The sequence below is a fragment of the Meriones unguiculatus genome, chromosome 11 (genome assembly GCF_030254825.1).
Source record: "Meriones unguiculatus strain TT.TT164.6M chromosome 11, Bangor_MerUng_6.1, whole genome shotgun sequence".
In the NCBI taxonomy this organism is placed as follows: domain Eukaryota; kingdom Metazoa; phylum Chordata; class Mammalia; order Rodentia; family Muridae; genus Meriones; species Meriones unguiculatus.
This window is the reverse complement of record NC_083359.1, coordinates 57,315,830-57,335,054: the sequence shown is the minus strand read 5'-3', so window position 1 is coordinate 57,335,054 and position 19,225 is coordinate 57,315,830. Positions and strand designations below refer to the sequence as shown.

The 19,225-nt window shown below is 51.8% G+C and overlaps 1 protein-coding gene and 1 long non-coding RNA gene across 2 annotated transcripts; both read right to left on the bottom strand.

Moving 5' to 3' along the window:
- Window positions 1–1,717: 1,717 nt before the first annotated feature.
- On the bottom strand, window positions 1,718–8,497 carry Tnni1 (troponin I1, slow skeletal type). Its single transcript, XM_060365085.1, has 7 exons — window positions 8,489–8,497; window positions 7,280–7,321; window positions 6,670–6,801; window positions 5,155–5,244; window positions 3,888–4,064; window positions 2,918–3,066; window positions 1,718–2,120 (listed from the first exon to the last, which is right to left on the bottom strand). The coding sequence occupies exons 1-6, from the start codon at window positions 8,495–8,497 to the stop codon at window positions 2,959–2,961; spliced, it is 558 nt and encodes a 185-aa protein (XP_060221068.1). The 3' UTR covers window positions 1,718–2,120; window positions 2,918–2,958.
- Window positions 8,498–9,844: 1,347 nt separating this feature from the next.
- LOC132646364 (uncharacterized) lies at window positions 9,845–13,001 on the bottom strand. The gene is made up of 3 exons (XR_009584565.1): window positions 12,882–13,001; window positions 12,334–12,381; window positions 9,845–9,874 (listed from the first exon to the last, which is right to left on the bottom strand). It is a non-coding gene; the product is annotated as an uncharacterized LOC132646364 (long non-coding RNA).
- Between the last annotated feature and the right edge of the window lie 6,224 nt (window positions 13,002–19,225).

Here is a 19,225-nt window from a genome sequence, read left to right as displayed (position 1 = left end):
CAGGCTTGGGTGCGTTGGGGCCCCCACCTCCCAGCAGCCCTCTGTATATCATGTTTGCTTTGAGTCAGGATAGAGGCTGGTTTCCCACCTCTATAGGGCAGGGTGGAGACCCCAATCTGTCAAAGGTTAATAGTCTACTGGCAGACTGTGATTTGCCTCAGGAACTTAAGGCCAGGTTCTATCAAAGGGCTGGGAAGAGACAAAACACTGAGACATGCTTTGGAGCCAGGCCAGCTAGGAGGAGCCCGTGAGGCAAGGAAGGGTGGGTTTCTTGGCTGCTCAGGCACCAAGCCTCACCCTATGCTCTGTGGCATGAACCAGACCTGTCAGGTTCCCCAGCGCTGTGTGTGTGTGTGTGTGTGTGTGTGTGTGTGTGTCTACCTGGGTATCTGGGTGTGTCTATGACGACGGGCATGTGTGCATGGTAGGTGTGCTCTTTACACACCCCTGACTCTATGCCTACTGATGTGCTTGTAGCAAAAGCCCCATGCTAGGTGCTGCCTTTCCTAATGTACCCCAAGCTACTGGTCCCCACTGCCACAGGCAGGTGGAGCATGCCTGCCCCAACCTGTGCCCTGGGAGGTTTCAACGCTGCACTTTGTACCGGCCCTTGGCATTCGTGGCAGATAATACATGGAGATCAGAGGGTAGAGAGGGTTATCTCTGGGGGCAGGTGAAAGGGACTGCTCAGATGGCTCGGCTTCTGCCGGGACTAGTCCTAGGGACCAATCACTTCCCTGCCCGCTTAGCTCGGGAACTGCCATTGACACCACCCTAGAAAGCCAAGTTCCACTCTGGCCCTGGATTTCACTCTCTGCTCCTTTAAAGAGCAGGAGGGAGAAAGGGGAGAAAGGACACAGGATTGCCCCCACCCCCCGCACTTCCTCAGTACAACCCTCACCCCATCTCCCAGTTTAAGCCCCTCTCAGGTTTTAGGCCCGAACATGAATGAGACAGAAAAAGGAACTGACCCAAAGATCAGCCTACAGCTGGACCACCATGCAGAAAGAATGAGTTTCAAGGATGTTTGAGTGCCCAGGAATGCGAGGAGAGACTTGGATCCCTGACATGCTGTTGCCCTCTGGGAAAGAACAGAGGGTCCACGCAGAGGACTCAGAAAATGGTCCTCCTTCTGCCTCCTGTGTCTCCAGTAGGAGAGGAAGTAATTTGGAGGCACTTTGCAAGGACTTAGGACCTTTGCATGGACTTAGAACCTGAGCAGCCAGCAATAAAAATGAGGGATGAAGCCTCCTCCTAGTGGTCAGACTTGGAACTGCAATATGTCCCTCCTGAAAGACCAGAATGCAAAGAAACTCAGGCCCTTGGGCCCTGCAGACCAGAGCAGAGGTTGAAAGCACCTTGACCTCTTGGCCCACAACAGTTAGGTACATGTGAAGGCACCACAAGGTCTGTGTTTGTGGAGGCCAGGGAAGTCAGGCGGGATATGCTACTGAAAGGGACACCCCTCTGACAGCTAGTGTCTACAGGACTCAGCTGTCCTCAGAGATCCCAGCTTTGGTTAGCCAAGAACACTAGATGGTGAGAGTGTGTGATGTCACGGTGACTTGGAAGGAGGAATCCTTAGGGGCACATTAGTAAGCAGCCACCAAAGCGATAGCCTTCCATTCTGATCCTAAACTCTCACTGGAGGCTGAAGTCTCCAAATCCCTTTTCATAGACCCCAAACACTAACAACGGGGCTATAAAAACACCCGGAACCTGGATTTTTTTTTAATGGGGAGCCTGTGGACACTGCAGGAAGCAACAGAAATGTAGAGAAGCAATACAGAGCTGCTGGGAAGGCGTTTTCTCTGCTACCCTCCTCAGCCTAGGGCCCCTTGGAGTAGCTGGATAATCCCAGCATGCCCCGTTGAGTCCTGTAAGCCCACGCTGCTGGGACGCGGTCTCAGACACTCTTCAGAAGACACTCAGACTCTCTTCAGAAGAAGAGAGAAGCATCTCTCTTCTTCTCTGAGGACCATTTCATCCTGGCTCCAGAGGTGGGATATAGGCTGGAGGGAGGGCATAGCAGAGATGCTCCAGGCATGGGCTGAAAGACAGGTGGGTGGGGCTGGGAGGAGACCAAAGCACGACCCTGGAGTGCCACACAGCAAGCCAACCTGTGAGGACAAAGCAGAGGTGCTGTCAGATGTATCCCAGTGAGGTGCACTGGTGAGGCCCCTGGTTGACACGCAGCACAACAGTCCTGTTGGACCCTGGGCTTCTCCCCATGGGGCTCCTCATTGCTCTGCCTGTAGTCCTAGCTCCCTCCCTCTCTACACATTCCCCTATAGCCTGTCCTACCGTGTTCCAGGGCAAGTTCCCTCCCACAGCTGACCTTTGCACCCTCAACCCTCCCCCTTCCTGGTGAAGCCTCACCTATCTATCACCAGCTAAGATCTGCTCTGTGCTGCCTGCATAGTTGCCTGCAACACCTCCTCACAGAGGACCCAGAACAGAGCTTTTATAGCCCAATTCCACTGCTCTCTCCGTTCCGGCAGCTATTTCTCTGGAGGGTGGGAGTGTTTGACTTCTCTGAACTGCTGATTCCCTGGAGCAGTGGCTGGGGTTGCATGAGGGTGTAGAAGTAAAGGGTGTCACCATGTGGCATGTAACAGACCTGAGATTCTTGGAGGGACCTTGGGGGTCATCTAACCTTGTATTCGGAGCCTCTTGCCTGCCTCGGGGTCTCCTAGAGTGCCCCAGCCCCAACAGTTTCCGGGTCAGTCATTTGCAACCAGGAACATGTGGCTGCTACCAGTCCAGGACAACTGGCCTCATATAAGCCCACGCGCGTTTCATGGATGGGAGGACGGAAACCACCTGACACAGACATGCTGTGCCCAGTGTCTGAAGGACCTGGAGTACGCTGAGCCCAGGAGAGCTGGGCTCCTTGGGAAAGCCTCCCCTCCCTTACTTCTTCTGAGTGCCCGGGGCAGAAGAGCTCTCGAGGAGCCTCTATTGGGAGGTTGGGGACTTGGCTGCATCAAACATCTTCTTGCGGCCTTCCATGCCAGACATGGCTTCCACATTCTTCCTCCAGTCTCCCACCTCCACTGGCCGCTCCTGTGGGCAATGGGAAAAACATCAGAACCGCATCAAGCTGGACAGGCAACAAGGGCCCCTGAAGTCAAGAGAAGGCAGACGGAAGGAAATCCACCCCCTTAGAGAGACAGGAAATCCTGACGCCCCTGCCCTGCATGGGATGCAAGATGATTTAGCCAGACAGGGGCACAGAATGAGGCTGTGTGGATGGGAGGTTCCAGGTGGCTGTGAAGGCTCCCAGAGCTGGTTCCCAGAATAAGGCCAGCCTCACCTCCAAGCCCCACAACCCTCTCCTGTGTGACACATTGCAGCTCAGGGTCACCTCCTCCAAGAAGCCTCTCCTGATTCATTGGACCTGTTTTCCATTTTGTTGGCATCCTAGCTGGTCTATTTATCTTTATTAAGCTTCCTGGTCCAGAGATTGCTCCCTTACCCTTGCTCCTCACAGCCTGTCGGCTCTGGCCATGTACTGTAAGGCCAACAAAGTTGAAGTAATTATTTGCGAAGCAAGCAATTGAATTCAGTTCTCCCATATCTATACGCTCATACCCCTATAGGCACAATGAGAAACCGTGATGACAGGGTCAGTGGTCACCCCTTAACTGACACAGGGAGCACTTTTTTTTTTTTTTTACTTTATTCTCCAGTCAGCCTTTCTCATGTCCAATCTTCCCCTCAGATTGGAAGCAGCCAGTCTCCTTTCTTTTGACACTGCCTCCTAGGGGGTTCTATTCTGACTTGCTGACTGACTAAAGCACCCCAAGTTGGGGATGGCTGTGTGAGAAGTGGGGGGTAGAGGCAGCAGGCAGGAGGTGGAAGGGTCTGAGGAACGTGGCCCTCACCTTTTCTGTGTCTTCTTTCTTCACAGACTTGAGGTTGGCCCGTAGGTCCATGGACACCTTGTGCTTGGAGCCCAGTAGGGCTCGGAGCATGGCGTCGGCTGAGACACGAACCCTGCGCAGGGGTGGACGCTTGAACTTCCCTCGGAGGTCCAGCACCTTGAGCTTCAGGTCCTTAATCTGCAGAAGGGAAGGAGCCAGGTTCAATGAAGGGGATGCTACACCTGGAGCTCTCTTCCTGGGGATCCAACTGCTAGGCTTCCAGCTAGATCCATCATCCCCGGTCCCCAGCCTCCAGGATGGACTCTCTGAGGCGCTCAGAAGCACCTCTCCTTTTTCAAACAACCATTACAGGAGGTAAAGGAACTTTTAAGCCCACTAGTTAACCTCACCCCTCCCCATCAGCAAGCCTCAAATAAATGAAAAGCCACTAAACCATCACTCTCGTTTGGAAACCTTGCGCGGAGTGTGAACCGCTCTCTCTGTTACTCCATCTTTGTTCTCACTACTTAGCTCTGCCCAGGGGGCCTGTACCCGCAGCTGAGCCTTGATTGACCCAGCACGTAGAGAAACCCTAAGACCGACACCCTGGGAATCCCAGGGCGTGGTCTACGGAGGGAGTTCTCTGGGGCTTAACGGCATCTGGCATCATACAGCAGCATCCCGCCAAGCAGAAGTTGGTAGGGAAGCGCCTGCTCGCCTTGGGCAAATGCTCAGAAGCCCTTCGGCACCGGAAGTCCCGCCTTTCCCCCTTAGTCTCTACCGGCTGGTCCTAATGCTCCCACACCCCGTGCTGCAGGAGACTGAGCATGGGAGTGGGAACCAGAGCGCCGCAGCATAGTAGGACCCCCATTTTGTGACCTGAGCCAAGCAAGTTCTTAGGCTCTGTGGGTCTGGGCGTCCTCATTTGTCAGGGTCAGGTAATAGCCCCCATGTCACCCACAGGCATGTAGGGAGGATCAAAGGATACCACGCACATGAAAGGCCTTCACAAAGGAAAGATGTCATTAACAGACATCTGATTACTTGTGTGGGTGAGTGAAGACGGCAGCTTCTGACGCGCTCACGTGGTAGGGGGGGAGGAAGTTTGTTCTTTTCATGTGTCACTATACCCTCCTGCCCATCGCCAAGCCTATGGTGCCAAGGTGGAAAACTAAAACTTGACGCTGAGAGGCTGCCCTCCCAGGCCGCACAGGAACAGGTGGGCCACACCAATGCTCACCCCAGCCAGCCCAGGCCCAGCCTCATTCCCACCCTCTCTGGAGCTTACCTCCCTCGTGTTGTGGAGGCATTTGGCTTCAATATCGTATCGCTCCTCATCCACCACTTCCACCTTGGCATGGAGCTCTCGGCACAGGTCCTGAGGGAGTAGACTGACAGCGTGAGAGTGGAGGAGAGGGGAAGGCCTCTTCTCCAGCCTCCCTTTTACTGCTGCACATGTAGCATGCTTGGCCCTATGGCTCGTGGCTTTGCCAGAACTGTCGCACAGGAGCAGCTAGAGGCTCACCATCAGAGTTACAACTCAAAGCTTAAGCGCTGTGTTCTCCTTTCTGCTCCTGTTTTCTTTTTCTAGCTTTCTGTAAATGTTAGCAGAATTGTTTACTTATTTGTTTTAGATAATGTCACTATGTAGCTCAGGCTGGCCTAAAAAGTCCTGTCATTGGGGTGCCTAGTTACAAATCTATAGTCCTCCCACATATGAACTCATAGAAGTAGGACACACAAGACCCACACAGGATCAAACCAGACAAAATCCCAGCACAATGAAGGGGAAGTGGACACAAAGCCCCACCACTAACAAAGCTATTTGCAGTCAGTACCTGCTAGGACAGGAGAAATCAGTTTTGTCCAGTGGAGTGTCACTGGGTGTATCAAACTCCATTCCCAGGAGCTGACGGCCAACACAAAATGGACAACACATCTCCATGTTTCTTTTGTTCTGGGTTCCCCTCCCCATTCTCGATGGGGTCTTCCTACATAGCTCTGCCCTGACTCACTATGTAAACCAGGCTAGCTTCAAACTCCCAGAGAACTGCCTCCTGAGTGCTGGGATAAAAGGGAGCATCACCGCACCTGACCTGATTTTCTTTCTTTCTTCTTTTTTTGTCTGTTTTTAATTTTCTCTTTTGTTTTCATTGGGTTTTGTTGGTTTTCTTTTTATACAGAGACAAAGAACATAAAGTTGGGTGGGCAGGGGAAATATGATCAAAACATATTGTATAAAATGCTGAATAAGATGTTTTTAATTCACAGTCCTTCAGCCTCTACCTCCTGAGTACTAAGATTATAAGCATATACCTCTACACCAGGCTCATCATTATTTTCTTTAAAAATATTTTTCTTACCACAAAAGCAATAAGTGTAAGTTAATAGTAGAGATTTTAAAGCTATATTTTAAACAAAAATAACAAAAAGTAGCCACTGTCATGGGAGACACATGGACACAGTTTCATCTAGTCTTCTCTGGGCAGTTACTGGCATTGAAGCAGCAGTTTTAAAACAGTAAAGACTTTGTCTCTAAAAGGAGGGTCAGATCTTCGGAGGAATGGGTCTTCCAAACCCTGCCCACCTCCAAGGCCATATCATTGCAGCAACCAGCCAGACCCGGGTCCTGCCCAACTAAGTCCGTTTACTCCTCTGGAGCTCCCTCTCTCAAGCCAGAAAAATGTCACTTCGAGTGCAGTCATGGGACTGGTGGGCTTCTTGTGCGTTACAGAGCTGTGCTACTTCAAGATCCACACAGGGTCCTTTGCATGAAGCGCCCAGCCCAGCCTGCCAGGCTTACCTGAAGGGCGCTGAGGGACAGGCCACGGGTCTGCAGTGTGGGGATGCGCTCTGCTAGGTAGCGTGCCTTCTCGGCCTCTCGCTCCTCGTGTTCCTGCTCCCAGCACTCCTTAGCCTTGGCTAGCATCAAGCTCTGAAAAGGACAGAGCCACTGAGTCAGGGTTGGTTCCTCATATTCCATACCCAGCATCATAGAGTGAGGGGACAGAGGCTCCCGCCTAGGCCGGGTCTGAAGCCATTGCTTAGTGTAGCGGTGTGTAAGTCACACACAGGCCTGTATAAGTCATGTGGCATTCCTGCGCCCCAGAGCTTGTTAACCCACACAACGCTCCCTCTTCCCTCCCTTGTGTCCATAGAGCTCCAGAAAGTGAAACATACCAAAATGAACAACATCCTTTCCTCTCCCTCCACCAAGGAGGCCCACCCAGGTTAGTTTCTGCTGCCTCCCAGGCACCCAGGACAGACGGGATACAAGCCACTGGTCACCTATCAGCTCTGGCAATGGTCAGGCTTCTTCCTTTAACCTTGGTTAGTCTCCCTTCCCCTCCCTGCCCTCTGCACACCACAGAGTCCGCCCCACTGCCCCTCATCTCCCATGGGACCAGCCTCACCTTGAGCATGAGTTTGCGGGAGGCAGTGATCTTGGATTTCCTCTGAGGATGAGAAGGAAAGACCAATGGTTAGGCAGAGGCTATAAAACTGGAATTCTGTTCCAGAGCAGCACAGTATCAGCTGTGGTTCTTCATCACTACCCAGAATCCTCTGTTCACTTTCAAGCTTTTAAAGCTCATCTTTGGGACTGACCAGTCGAGTTCAGAGAACACTGTAGTCAGCTACCTTGACAGACAGGCTGAAGCCCTGCCTTTCAGTCCCACTCTGCTGCTGGCAGGAGCCTGCAGGAGTCTGCAGGTGGGCCTCCTGCGTGTACCTCCTCTGCAGAGGAGCATGCTGACAGCTGGACTTAGTTTACACACCATCAAGACCGAATGAGGGCACACATCTGCAACCCTGTGAAAAGCCTAGAGCAGACAGAGGTTTTAGCTCTCCAGGTGGTGATGCAACTGTATTCTGATGGGTTTTTTCCTGCCACACACATATGCTGCTTGCTTCCCAAATGACGGAGGTATGTATCTGTGGACATCAGAACGAGTTCCCTTCACCCCATATAAAGATCTAAAATGCAAAAGCACTGCTGTGTCTTCTATCCAAAACAAGCAGGGAAATTCCTGATGGCCGAATAGATGCACTGTGATAACGCTCAGGCTCAGTGAGTATTCTCCAAGGCCAGACATGGTGGGCCGTATGTGCAACCTCAGCACTCTGAGGGCTGACGGGAGGCTCCCGTGTTGAGACCCATCATGGAAGGACATACGCTATCTAAAGGAATTTTTAAAGTCCCAGTCCTACGACAGTGTCCCCAGCAAGGTGACAGAGATACCTCACTGCTGACTAAGGGGACGCTGGGGCTTGGGAGCCCTTGTGTTCCTCCTGGGTTTCTCCTTGGTGCTCCCATTTTTGCAGCCTGCCTGTTTCAGGTGTGATCCACCCCAGGAGAGTGACTGTGGTCTGTTCCTGCCGTATGTCAGGTTGTTATGACGAGGCTTTGTGGGAGTGACTGGGAGAGTCAATGAATGAGCTTTAGCACACTGAGCACAGGACTTCTGATCCACTCACAGTGGCTTATCTTTTCATCTTTGAAAGCCTATACTCCAGGTAATGAGAGAAATGGCCAGTTGCTGTGGGCATTACAGCCCCTGGTTCACCCACTGAGATCTACTCTGGGGAATGACCTTTTGCAGTCTTGTTTCCCCACCACTCACTGAGTGCATGGCCTCTTCATCTAAACAGCAGTCCCTGGGGATTCATACTAACAGGAGCCTCAACAAAACACAAGGATTCATATGGTTACGGGAAAATCATATATTTGCTTCTTGCTCAGACTATCCAGGCCAAGTGTCTCCTCTGTCAGTGATGCCGTCTCTGCGTTTGAATCAGCACACTGCCTTTTCCTTCAGTCCTCAGTCCTGGGCTTGCAGGCCGTGTTCTCTGCAGCCTGAAGAAATCTAGATTTCAGAGTGTCCAGAATCAGGGTGACCACAGACCTGAGGGGACCCCAAGGACCCCATCACTCCTTCCTCACTGTTCAGTCATAGCCCCAACCTTTCAGGTAAGGCTTTGCACAACATCAGCTTTTCGAGAGGCAGAATGAAGCCCCAGGGATGTAGGCACTTTGAGGGAGGCCAAGAGAGAATGGTCAGTCAGCAGAGGTTCTGAGGCAGGCCCAGATCTGCGGTCCCAGTCCACGTGAGTACCCTCGAGGGGCACCGTGCCCTGGAGCACTGTCGCCCTGCATCCTGGATTCCCTGCATCATATAGCATCTCCACTGGATGTTTCTCTTCTGGTAGTTTTTTCAGCCACTGGTGTCCCCATCCCTACCTTGGCTCTAACCCAGTCTCTGTCTTCTCCTCAGGTCATCATCAGTCTGAAGAAGTAAACTAGCAGAGAGAAACCCCAAATATCACTCACCTCACTTTAGGCAGCATCATGGGAAGGACCGGAAGAAAAAAACAGAACATGGAGTGAGTGGGAGCAAAACACAAGACAGAACGAAGCAACAGAACGAAGCAGACTTGCTTGAAGAGAAGGGGACAGGTAACCACATGTCCGAACGACAGCAACCAGCGGACCGGGGCCTCTTCAGTGTTTCAGCGAACAAGAATGAAAACCCAACCACTGGGGCTACTACTCATTCCTTTTGGGGGATGTTGGTCATTCAGAGTTGTAGGGACTGTTGTGGGGGGCTGTGTAAGCTTTGGTGGGGCCACACTCAATGCAGAAGCTTTCATCCCGGGCATGCATTCTCAAAGCTTCATTCGCCCGCCATGGCTGTGTGGTGTCAGAGCCCAGTGTGTTAACCGGTCAGCACTAATGAGCTAACCCTGATGCGTAGGCCACACACGTCCTTTAACACATTCCCACCAGGGAACGAGCTCCGCTCAGCTGAGAGAGCTTAGGGAAACTGTGAGTGCTGGCCAGACCCTAAAGTTCATCCCTGTCTCAGGAGCTGGGAGTAGCTTGGGGGAGGGGTGGACCAGACTATTTTCAACTGTGATGCTGAGGTCTGTGGTAAGGGGACTTGCCGCCCAGGATCCCTGGATGGGATAAAACAACTTACACTTCCGGCATGGTGGTAACAAGGCAGCACCTAGAGGGTACAGAGAAATTAATGGAGGAGCCGTACCTCCTGCTATGAACCCCCAGTAGGTGCAGGGAGTCACACAGCAGGAAGGAGTCAACACAGTAGATTCCACTTACACAACAATGAACCAGAATACACGGACAAACCCCTCCTATGACCTGGAAAGCCTAAAACATTTACAAGTGACTGTTTCCAGAGAAACCTTGCTGACTCTGGCATAGAACAGATTGGAACCTGTGGCTGGAAAGTGTGGATGGGGCTGGATCGGGAGAGCCGTGAACACACAGCTGAATTCAGACTGTACCTGGGGATTAGGACTCAGCGAAGGTGCAGGAGGAGCAGAGTAGAGTGGAGGCTGATGTGCAGCTGGGTGCCTTGTGACTCAACTCTGCCATTCAATAAGTGCCTAGCAGCCCTGGGTAGGTGGCAGGAAGCCCTGAGTAAAAGTTAAGCCAAGAAAAAAAGAAAAAGAAAAAAAAAAAAATCCAGTGTGTCTTCAGTCTTTCCTGACTGGTTTTTCTCTAAAAAAAAAATGGGGCTTAGATAAGTAGTGTGCTTAGTTTGTTTATTTGGTTTTTGAGACAGGATTTCTCTGTGTAGCTCTGACTGTCTTGGAACTCATTCTGTAGACCAGGCTGGCCTCGAACACAGAGATCCACCTACCTCTGCCTCCCAAGTGCTGGGATTAAAGGCGTACGCCATCACCACACGGCTAATAATGTACGTATTAATATTTAGCCCTTGAACCTTTTATTCAAACCAGATCTTACTTGGAAGCACAGCAAGCTCATCCAGTCAGGCATAATGGCTCTGGCTGAAGGAATTGGCACAGGAGTCTGGCATCCTGTGAGAATGCACGGCTGTGGAGCAGTGAGGAACCCCTAAAAGGCCATCTCTGGACAGGCCAATGTGGGGTCCTGAAGGCTTGAAGAGGCTTCAGGCCTGATTCACCCTCTTGTCTGGGCCCTGACAGAGTGGGTAGGCAGGGAATAGAGGAAATGGGCTGTGCTCAGGAAAGCAGGAGCAGCCAGGCTGGGGACAGATGTGGATCAGGAGACCTGAGAAGGGTGATAAGGTGAAGAGTGGGTGGAACGGTGTGTGTGAGAAGGGGCAGGCGTGGAGTGCAGAGCCCGTGTTTAAATCTGGAGTGCTACAAGAGACTTGCAAGGTGCCCACCAATAATGTCATTCCTTAGCCACCATTCTGTGCCCATGAAGAAGCTGCCGCCCCTTCCCTCCCCCCCCCCCCCCCCCCCCCGCCCAAGGACCAGGCTCTCCTCTCAGATCCCAGCCTGTGAGGGAGCCTTTCACCTAAGCCTCTGTTTATGTGGAGAGTGGGGCTAGGTGGGAGGTGACCCTGGAGGCTCAGCTGTCCCCGGGGGTGGGGGTACAGGGGAAGAGGTGTGAGGACCATCCACACATTCCCAACATTCTTAGCTGAAATTAGGTTTTCTACACAGCTGCTGCTTCCGAGGGCTCTGCTCTTCTGAAAACTCTAGGGAAGTCCAAAAAGAAACACTAGCTGACAAAGACCCCGCCCACGTCTGTCTGGCCTCTGGGAATGCAAGTCTCAGCCGAGTAGGTCTTGCATCTGTCTCCCTAGAATGTGCTTCACCCTAGTGGGCATTTAGCCGTGGCTGTCCTTCCTCCATCCCTTAGAGAGCCCACTGTCACAGCGTGGGGCCCACTCCTGGAGCCAGCTTGGGCCTCCTGCCAAGCTCCAGGCAGTCCCTAACTGCCTTGCTGACAAATGCCAGGTCCAGGGGTCCCACGTCAAGCATGAGGCCCTGACCTGTGCTCTGACACCCACCAGGCATGACCCTTGACAAGCTGTATGGAAGACAAGAGGGACCTAATTAGAAGCCAGGATGTAGATAGCAGTGAGGCTGGAGGGACAAATTCCATCTGTACCACAAGTGGAAGGCAAGGAGATAACAGAAAACAGAGAGCTGGAGGGAAGGGAGCAGACTCTGGGGCCTGACTCCAGGCTCACCTTCCTGGCCCTGAGGCCCTTGGTGTGGAAGAACTGTCAGCTTTCCACGCCAAGCCTGCATGTGTAAGCGTGAGTGTGAAAATCCTGCGTGGGACACAGCATAGACAAAGGAACTGACATTCTTGATAGGAATGCAAACATCTAGGTAGACTCATGCTCTACCCTTGCCCCCCACCTCTGACCTTGGATCTCCTTTCAAGGGCATCCCTATCCTACTGAACAGGCATTTAACAAGCTGGACTCCCAAGCCTGTGGCCAGGGAGTCCGGTGTTAGAACTGTCTATGACCTGGGGTAGGGGCTGCCTTTAGCCCAGCCCTCCTCCCAACATCACACTGTGAATATCATCCCAGTTTGTGTCCTCGCAGCTCCCACCCCAAATGCTGTTGCCATCAGCCTCCCCCGTGAGAGGATCCCAACGACTCCTCTACAACTCAGCCGGAAGCAGTAAAAAGAATTGGGAGTCTATCTTTACCTGTTTGTGTCTTGTGCAGATGAGACAGGCTAAAAGAGCCAAAAGCGCCTGTCAGGGACAAAGGACAAAGAAACAAGATGGTCTCTTTGGTCAGCAGAGCCTCTGGACCTGTCTCCTGCATGCCAGCCGTCTTCTTGTTCTGCCACTGCAGGCATTGATGACTGTCACTCCCCAGGCTCTTCCTCAATGCAGACCCTCGGCCTTGGCTCTTGGATCCTCAGTGCCACCCCTCCCAGCCGGAGCCCTGTCCTTCCTGCCACTGGCAGCAGTCCCTCATGAAAGCATAATCCATTAGGCTCTGCTTTGGGCTCCTGAGGAGCACATTGGACAGTTCTTTCCCTCCAGGTTTCACCTCCCCAAGCATCTAGTGGGACAGATGCCATTTTATGGGACAAAAGGCTAGGAGTATTAGAGAGTATTCTGCTGACAAACCTGTTTATCCAAACAGGAAACATCTTCCACTTCCCAAACTTCTTTTCCCCTTTAACTAAAACCTCAGCTCTGTACTCAGCTGGCCCAGGTCAATGGTCAGGGTTGTAGACACTTACCTAGTTCAGTCCTCGTGGAGCCAGGCTGGCCTGAGTCTCACCACAGACTACAGACTGTGAGGGCAGTGCTGAGGGCAGGCTATGAAAACTGTGGCCTCCGGCAACTGGCCAGTAAAAATAGAACAGCCACTGCCCCTCCAGCTGCCCCTCCTTCCCACCCCCTCCCACCATACACACCTCACAGGGCAGATACGTGCTGCAGTGTATACCACAGGCACACAGGCTTAGAGAGTGCATCAGGACACACACAGACCTGCACACACTGAGCTTCTGATGGGAGGACCAGCACTCACCTGGGGGAAGGCAGAGAGTGAAAGACTAGACCAGAGGTGGAGCTGGCCAGAGATGAGAACAAGAAGAGGGATGGAGGAGATCAGGGCATCGGGAGGCCTGAGGAGCCAGTAAGGAGTAGGGCGGGGACCAGCAGGCTGGCAGTCCCTCTCCTGCCAGGACATGCACACATGCAACCCCAGGCCATGCTCCAAAAACCTCAAAAAGCCAAAGACCTGAGTGTGTGTGACCCTGGTGCCAGTGAGGTAGGAGGGTACTGCACGGTTCTGGTGGGTCCAGAGCATGTTTCTGGGGCCCAGCTGAGAACAGTGTCAGCAGGGCCACCTTTATGCTCATGGAAGCCTGAGGATCTGAGGCATTCATACACTTCTTTAGGTGTGCTTTAAGGATTCTCTATTGCTCAGATTCCAGATAGCACCCCACATTCCATTTCTTGAATGCAGGGAGACTGCGAATCTTTTCCACTTAATCTTCATGTCAACCAGAGGCTGACTGACTGCAGGGCCGCACCTGTTCACTGGGTATTTTTAGGACTGTTGATGAACACATAATACCCACCCTATAGTCAGAGAAAGACAATGCCTGCTATGTTAATCCTGTGGCTATTATAGTCGGTCATCTTGTGGGCCAAGATCCCAGGCTAGGCAGGACAGGCTAGGCAGAGCACTGACCCCTCTGGGAGGCCAGAAGCAGGCTCACAGAGGGAGGGAAAGTGGGCAATGGTGAGCTATGGAGGAGCATTTCCAGAGCCCACGAAGAAGAAATAACTTGCCCTGGGTCACTCAGTTTGTTTTCCTCCCACACCACGTTGTTCCCAGCATCTGGCTCTCTCCGTCAGGTACACCACAACTCTTGACTCCAATTCTGGCTTTGCACTCTGACCCACAGTTTTCTCTAAGGCCTGTCACTTGATGTCACTCAGAAGTGGCCTTCAACACTAAGTCTCTTATGCACTGTAGCCCTTGTTCATGCTCAGTGTCCTGAGCATGGAGGTGAGTGCAGAGACCTCCAGAGCCACCCACAGGCAGGTCCTGTGATCTCTAAGCAGGACTCTGTCTAGCTCACCTCATGTGTCTCTGTCCCGTTACACCAATCGCATCATTGCCAAGTGTACCTCTGTCACTTTTCTCCTGACCTCCTTGCTTACAGTAAAGGTCACCTCCTTTTTGGTTCACATCTGTCCAGGAACAGGTCACCCAATTCCTATTCTGCCTCTACTATGGCAGCTACCCCAAAGCCTTCAGGCTATATCTGGCTTCTCCTCATACAGGGAGGCAGAGCAGTACTCATAGTGAAAGGGTTGGACTAACTTTGTAACCTGTATGTCCTCTAAAGCCTATAGTTTTGAGTTTTAGGTCCAGGTTAAGCTAAAGCCCCTTAGTACCTTTCCAGAGAGTGAAGGAATGTGACCCTATCTGTGAGGACAGATATAAAAAAGGGGGGGGGGAGCAAGCAATGACCTTCACTCAGCAAAAGAAGGACCAGATCCTTGTCCTTGAGATAGCGTTTCTTAGCAACGAACCTAGACTTCTTCTGAGTAGCTTTTGACCTGCAGCCAAAAGTCTGTAGCCCCTAATCTTCAAGGATGAGCTAACCACCCCACCTTCAATTGCAGCTGCATCCACACTTGGCAGGACTGGCCGAGCTTGAACACCTAAGACTAAACAATTATCTTACTTTATAACTTCCTCATCCAATCCTAAATTGCCAAAACTGCAACTTCAAATTTCCTGCAATTTTTCTTTTAAAAACCTAAAGGCCTTTGTCTCCCGGTGCCACTCTTTGCTGACCAGCAGGGGTGACCCTGTTGTACAATGGTTAATAAACCTCTTGCTTTTGCAACGAGTCTTGGTCTGGGGGAGTTTCTGGGAAGGGCGCGATTGAACTCCTGAGCTGTGAGACCCCAGGTCTTACATTTTTGGTGCATTGGTCGGGAAAGGGCGTGCCCCTTCCCCAACCCTCATCCAGAGTCCCCAGGCAGAGGTGCCTGTGGCCTTGTGGGTAATGGTCCCGCAAACACGCCCATATCTTAATAACAACATGAATATGATACTTTTTATAGCAAAATCACATTGCAGGTATGATCAAATTAAAGATGGGAGGCTTCCTGGGTTGTCACAAGTGTCTTTTTAAGACTGGGACATAAGACTCAGGGTTGGTATGAAATGCGGCAAATGAGGCAGAGCTCAAAGAAGAGAGATACGAAACACTGTCCTCCAAGTCAGGGGAAGTGAGTGCTAGCCAAGGATCACAGATGGTTTCCAGGACCTAGAAGAGGAAAGGAAATAGCCTCCCCTGGCCTCCAAAAGGAAGCAGGCCTGTAAATACCCCATTTCCCAGCCTTGTGAGACTGGTTTTAGACATTGGCACTTCAGGACTGTAAGGAAACTTGTGTTGTTTTGAATTGTTAAGCTTGTGTTGGCTTATTATAGCAGCAATAAGAACTTAATGGGCTCTCTCCAGTGACTTGTAGGGTCTCAGGCTTCATGGTCAAGCCTGCTTTGGGCCAGCCAAAAAAGCAATGGGCTTGGCAGAGTCAGTGAGAACAATTAGGGTAGGTAGAGCATGTCCAAAGCAAGGCAGTCAGTCTTAAGGCAGACCCTGACACTTTCCTGACAAAAACCCAGTCCCGTACAGCTTGCCCTTCCTGAAAGCCAGCTTTTCTCATGCTGGGAGGACCTCAGGAGGTCAGAGGAGAAAGACTCTCCAGTCCAGGAGAACATGGAGAGGAAAGGCCATATGGTGGGCGGTTCCAGTCTACCACGAAGCCCCTCTGCCACAGACTCCTCCCTAATCTTACACTAGTCTAATTATAACTCTACTTCTGTACCTCCTTCTAGTACAAAAGGTGCCCCATCTTTGTCTTTAACTCTGCTAAAGCCCATAGGTGTCCACTGAACAAATGAGAAGACAGCCCCTCTTAATGCCCAAAGCCCAGCAGGCATCAAGGCTGCCCCAGCTCAGGGTGGGACTGCAAGAGCTGAAGGGGGGACTCATATGCCCTGGTGCTAACATAACCCACGGCTCTCAGTGTTCTCCTTTGGTTTCCTGGGATGACCTCTTATGCACGGAAAATGCTAAAACTGCTCTCGTTCCAATGCCTCATCAGCTTCACCTCCAGTTCCCACTGTGCTGAACCAGCATCACAGTTCACCCCATTTTCACCCCCACCTCAGCATCACCTCCGACCCTAATGCCGACCTTCCAGAACCTAAGCTAAATGAAGGTTCAAGGCCAAATAAAGCAGCTCCTCAGGGCCCTCTTGGAACCTTGGCTTTCTCACTGGTGAGTGGCTTAGGAGAATGCCATGATCATAAGGGAGCCTGGCTTCCGTCAGACTCCTCTTTGCCTCATGGGGAACTTCAGCATGGGAAAAGCTGATGAACTTCCTTTAGCTTCTTTTACTGATTCAGGGGCAAGCTGAAGCAGTGTTGACAGAAGCTGGGCCTCGAGAGAATGACCCCCATGGTCAGAACTTCTATGGCCAATTCAACCCAATGAGAAATTAACAGGACAAAAGTGGGGCATGGTGGCACATGCCAGCAATCCCAACATTTGAGACACTGGAGCAGGAGTTGCCATGAATTTGTGGTCAGTTTGAGTTGGAGGAAAGGAGGGAAAAGAAGGCCAGGAGTATCTAGGACTTTCTAGGTTGGGAGAAAGGGTGGGGTAGGTCTAGGAAAGAGACTCAGAATGGTTTGGTCAAAGGAGAAAGCCTAGGAGAAGAGTGTCCAGTCTTTTGTCACACTGGTTTCCAGTGTCGTCATTGTGTCTCCTGGGGCTAGAAAGACCATAGGATGTGGGAGGAAGGAAATGTCCAGGCAGAAGAGCTAAGCCTTACAAGGCCATGGGTAAGGGTCAGGGTCATCCATCTCAGAAGCAGACACCTGTCGGGCAGCTGGGGCTGGCCCCAGCTGCCCTGCCCTGGTATTGTTTGGAAAGCAGAAGAACCGAAATTAGAAAATGACAAAGCCAGCCCATTTGCCCTGCCAGCAGGCTCTCCCACACTGCTCGGGGACTATGCCTCAGTAACAGCCAAGCAGGGGTCCCCTCTTCACACGCACTCCACCCCGACCCAAGTTAGTCTATCCTGAGACCAAGTGTCTGCAGTGGACCCTGGGAGGGGAAGAGTGGGGGATGGAAGAAGACTGAGTAGCCAGAACAAAGAAAGGCTGTCGCTCCTCAGTTTTACACCACAGATCAGCCTGTGTCAGGAAGGCCTGTGTCATTGGAGATAGAACCCAACAGAGTGAGTCAACACTCAAGCTTGGAGACAGACAACCTTACTCCCAGCAAATCTGATCTGGTGTAACTCGAGCAGTTTGACCCTTGCGAGATTCCGTTTCCTCATCTATAAAATGGAGATAATAATAGTGTCTACCTCAGAGGATTGCTGTGGGGCTGTGGTGAGGTAATGTGTACAAAGGGCTTTGCAAAGGTCTGGCATGAGGCAAGCACCTAGCCAAAGTTAAGGTCTTCCTGTATTCTGGTTTTGGTGGTGCTAGGGATTGTTGTGCACCCTGTCACTGTGTCTTTTCCCAGCCCTTTAGTGTATTCACACTGAAGCCTCAGAATTCCTCTGAGGTGGGCATTATTATTAATCCCATTGAACTGGTGAGGGAACAGAGCTCCCAGTAGGTAAGCAGCTCACTCCATGACCCACAGAAAGGAGGAAGCCAAGTCAAAAACTATTCCCCGGTCCCTGGTGACGGCCTGGCATGTGTGAACCACTCAGTAAGCAGTTTAATGTTTATTTCTTCAATGTCCTCAACTTCAGGTGTTTTTCCCTACTGCAAATCTAAATGGCCCAGTCTTGGGACCCAAAGCTCCCTAAAAACTAAAGTGAGTGCTGCTTTGAATTCTTGATTCTTATCAGAGGCCTGTCTGTGTCTGTAGGGCCAGAAATAGTTTGAAGCCTCTGTCCTCAGCCCAAAGACTCCAAGAGGAGGAAGTTTTTCTTTGTGCTCCAGGGTTGCCTAGACTGGGCAGAGAGGGAGTAAGAGGAAGCAAAAGAATAAGCCCACCAAGTGAGGAGGCGAGGGCCCTACAGCTCCGCAGGCTCCCGCAGCAGCTGGGTGGGGCCCTGCCACCTTCAGCCCAGCTGCTTTTCTCACACTCTGCACTCCCTGCCGCCGCCCACGCCTCGGACTTCCTCCTACACCCTCTGCCCAAACCTGTTGTCTCACTTCTCCCTCCAGCTCCCTGCTTCTTGAGCTAAGCCTTAGTCCAACGTCTGCCTCTGCCTTTCTGCCTACTTCCTGCCTCCAGCAACTTGCTGTGATAGACAAGACAAGGGGTACCCAAGGTGAACCCCACTCTTCACCCCAGGCTGCCTGCAAGCTGTCATCTGGGCCCTCGTGCTTCCAGCCTAGGGCTGGGCCATGCCTTGGCAGGTCCCTGCAGAACAGGCTGCCTTGGCCAGAAATCCCCATAATAAGTAGGTAGGGGTTGCCCCTGTGGGGCACAGGAAAGGGGTGTGGGGCATGGAGATGGAAAGAGCTAGCAAACCAGGTGTGGGTCCCACCCTTCACAAACAAATTCTTTTTAGGCTGCTGCATGCACAGTCAGTGAACCTGGGAACTAGGACACCAGATGAGCACGCAGCTCTCCCAAATGCCACCTCACCCTGCCCGCTGCCCATGCCCAGTATACCTACAACCTAATGACTGTAGCCCTCTGGCCTTTCTTATGCTGTTTCCAGCCTGCCCTGCACCCTACCCTGGCCATTTGAATCTGTTTTTGTTTGTTTGTGTTTGTTTGTTTGTTTGTTTCTGTAGAAACCCAGACTCTGTATTTTCTATTTCTGTGCTTTTGAAACTACAAGTTTCCAGAGGGGAGGTGTTTTCTCTTCTAATACCACTGGTCCCTCAACACAACACACATAGTATAGAGGCAGCTCTCCCTCCCAGGTCTGCTTGCCCCAGCTCTCCTTCTGCATAGCTCACCTGACTCTAGGCGTTATGTGGCCTAGCTTTCAGTCGTGCCCAGTCTACCTTTCCTCTGGGGGGTCTCGAGGGGTCGGTGACACAGTCCTTACTCTTTATCTGTCCCTG